The sequence below is a fragment of the Otolemur garnettii genome, unplaced genomic scaffold, assembly GCF_000181295.1.
Source record: "Otolemur garnettii isolate 467f Iridium unplaced genomic scaffold, OtoGar3 scaffold00325, whole genome shotgun sequence".
Lineage (NCBI taxonomy): Eukaryota > Metazoa > Chordata > Mammalia > Primates > Galagidae > Otolemur > Otolemur garnettii.
The window spans coordinates 305,946-308,946 of NW_003852720.1; the positions used below are offsets into that span (position 1 = coordinate 305,946).

Genomic DNA, 3,001 nt, shown 5'->3' on the forward strand with positions numbered 1-3,001 from the left:
GCATGTGCACACACAAAAGGTATGTAGCAGGCCAGGAGTGATGGCTCACACCTATAATCCTAGCACTCTGGGATGCCAAAGTGGGTGGACTGCTTGAGCTCAGGCATTCAAGATAAGACTGAGCAAGAGTGAGACCCCATCTCTACTAAAATAGAAAAATCAGCCAGACATAATGGTAAGCACCTGTAGTCCCAGCTACTCAGGAGGCTGAGGCAAGAAGATTGCTGAAGCCCGGGAGTTTGAGGTTGCTGTGAGCTATGATGCCACAGCACTCTACCCAGGGCAACAGAGTGAGACTCTGTCTCTAAAAAAAAGTATGTGGCAAAATTGCATGCATATATGAAGCTGTGTGTATGAAGAAAAGAACAGGTCAGATACCTTCCAGGGCACCGATCTGGTAGTTCTGCTGCTCTTGCTCTTCCACCAAGCCTTGCACAGCCTGCCTTAGTGCCTCGGTCACCTACCCAGGCACAAAAAACACAGCTACTGTGTAAGAGTCTTTTCTCAAGCCCTAGTATTCTCATCTCATACAAACACCAACATATACACACCTAGGGTTCTCAGCCTCACCTGAGCCTGAGATCGAAGCTGGGATCGGAGAACAGTAACTTCATCCCAGAGATGGAATGAACTATAGACCTCAGGCCAGGTCAGCTTCTCTGGGGCTGTGGGAGTCTGGCTTTCCACTCCTACCGGTAACTTGGGAGGCAAGTGATGAGAGGAAACCCAGGTCTCAGCCAGGTCCTTTGCTAAGGCAAAAAGGATGGGATAAGTGCATAGTCTATCTGTGGAAGGGAACAGAGTTAAGAAACGAAACAGTTGGGGAATTTGTCAGTAGTAGATTATACAGAACCTGGAAGAGGTCAGATCTTGGAAAGAGAAGTCTGGAGAGTCTAAAGGAACAATACTTACCTGCGGAGGAGACCCCAAAAGGATACAGTCGCTGCTACAAAAGAAACAGTTGCACAGAGAAATGAGCTCCAAAGAGTCGCTCAAAGTTGCCACGCAAACTGGGTGCCCGCGCCAACACCTCACCTTAATCCGGGCCACATTTCCATCAGTAGCGCTGAGAAGCGCATCCAGCTGCTCAGACCAGCTTAGACTCCTACTCATATCCTGTGGCAAGGGTCTGGTTCCCTGGTGTCTTGCGTCCTTGCTCCCAGCTGGGGATACCCGAGGTACAGCCCAGAAAAGGCCACAATGTTATATCGAGATAGGGAAGTGGGGATGCAATACCAAGGATAGGGGCTGTAGTATTAGACAAAAATTGCGGCTCTGGAACTAGGGACGAGAGCAGCGCTCTCAGAAAACTTTGAGAAAAGCGAGATGTCTTGATCATACGCAGTTATCAGGTCGGAGTTGAAGGTGTCGAACATTGGTCGAGATCACTCCAGATCCAGGATACTGGCGCCATCATGCCAAACCAGTGCCAGCTGCAACTGCCGCTACTGGGTTCAAATTCGTGATCAGATGAGAGAAACCAACGTCGGACTAGACACCGCAGCGCCACCTGGGAAACTGAGTTGTCCTCCCGCAGAGACAACCGGCAATGGAGGTAAGCCGAACTACGTTTCCCTGGGGCTACACGTGCAGCCACCCTCCCACCGTGAGGCCTGCTGGGAAACCGAGTCCTCCTGCGTCTCTGTGGTTGGCTCTGAGGGCCAAGTGAACTACACAACCCGGGACGCATCGCGCCGAGCCAGCGCTCTCCCTCTCTTGGTCCCAGTACTTCCTGGGAAATGGAGTCCAAATTTTCGCAAAACGTGACGCTCCAGTTATCCTTGAGACTCCATTCCCCAGCAAGCTCAGCGTGTAGTGTGCGTTATGGAGCCGCGAGTTGCAGAACTGAAGCAGAAGATTGAGGACACGCTGTGTCCTTTTGGCTTCGAGGTGTACCCCTTCCAGGTTGGTTTATCTCTCTGCGTTTTTAGGGCGAAATATATGATTGACCTCCTAGCAACCGGCGTGAGACCGCAGGGGCTCTGATTTTCCCAGAGCTCCTCCGGCCCGGTGTCCGTCTGAGGACTGGGACAAGGTGTCATCCGGGGCTTGGGTTAAAAAGAGAAGCGGTTGCATGTTTGTCCTTTTACCACTACCACCACCGCCACCCAAATGCTAGATTGATGAAGACACTATATGAACTAGTAGTCTGAATGTCACTTATGTAATTTACTGGAACAAAGGGACCCTTAGGTTAGAGTCACCTTGGAAGCCTCCTGAATGATTTAGGAGATGACAAGGCCTGAAAGGTTTGCATAGGTATAATTTAGGTCGTCTGAGGGGAGATGGATATTTCTGGCAATGAAAACGCAAACAATTGGCTGGTTTGTTCCATCTACCAACAGAAGGGTAATTCATAATGGTGCCAATCATCAGTGCTAGGCTGAGTATAGAAACTCTATGCACGGCCTGACACAGAAGTCTCGGCTCCCTACCCCCATCCCTGTTTACATAGGTCCGTTTCTCCCACATATTGCCTGTGCACTGAGCAGGGTACTTCAGGACACAAACTAAGTATGGCCTTTTTGCCTGATGCTTACGAACCACCCACTTCCCAGTCTTTCAACTGAATGTCTCACATCAGTGCTAGGGGAGGATATAGAAGAAGTAGGTTGAGTCTAGCTTAAAGAGGACTTGCCAGAAAAAATGGAATTGAGCTATATCTGAAAAGAGAATTGGAAAGAAAGAATATTATGCACATCTCAGATATCAGGAACAGTTTGAGTAAGGGGGTGGAGATTGTGGTGGATGGCAGATGTGAGAGAGAGTGAGAATGCCTATCTGGTGAGTTGGGTAGACCTGGGTATTGGGAGCAATTGTACTGAACATACCAGCCTGAGCAAAAGTGAGACCCCATCTCTACTAAAAATAGAAAAAAAAACTGAGGCAAGAGGATCACTTGAGCCCAAATTGGAGGTTGCTATGAGCTATGACGCCACAGCACTCCACCCAGGATGACAACTTGAGACTCTGTCTCAAAAATAAAATTTGATGGCTCGGC

General features: G+C 49.3%; 2 protein-coding genes across 3 annotated transcripts in view; one reads left to right on the top strand and one right to left on the bottom strand.

Annotated features, from left to right (window-relative positions):
* Positions 1–1,393, bottom strand: part of LOC100954178 — a 3,881-nt gene extending 2,488 nt beyond the window's left edge. The window contains exons 1-4 of one of the 2 annotated variants that reach the window (XM_012813873.2): positions 1,036–1,393; positions 913–946; positions 571–749; positions 379–460 (exon numbers count right to left, since the gene is read on the bottom strand). In XM_012813873.2, coding sequence (XP_012669327.2) covers positions 379–460; positions 571–749; positions 913–946; positions 1,036–1,113 — 373 coding nt within the window. In that variant the 5' untranslated portion in view covers positions 1,114–1,393. Of the gene's footprint in view, positions 1–378; positions 461–570; positions 786–912; positions 947–1,035 lie in introns of both variants that reach the window. The other variant, XM_023509058.1, reaches the window with a different exon arrangement.
* A 295-nt stretch (positions 1,394–1,688) lies between these two features.
* Positions 1,689–3,001, top strand: part of MMACHC (methylmalonic aciduria (cobalamin deficiency) cblC type, with homocystinuria) — a 6,370-nt gene continuing 5,057 nt past the window's right edge. Inside the window, exon 1 of the mRNA XM_003803535.3 lies at positions 1,689–1,905. Coding sequence (XP_003803583.1) covers positions 1,825–1,905 — 81 coding nt within the window. The 5' untranslated portion in view covers positions 1,689–1,824. The remainder of the gene's footprint in view (positions 1,906–3,001) is intronic.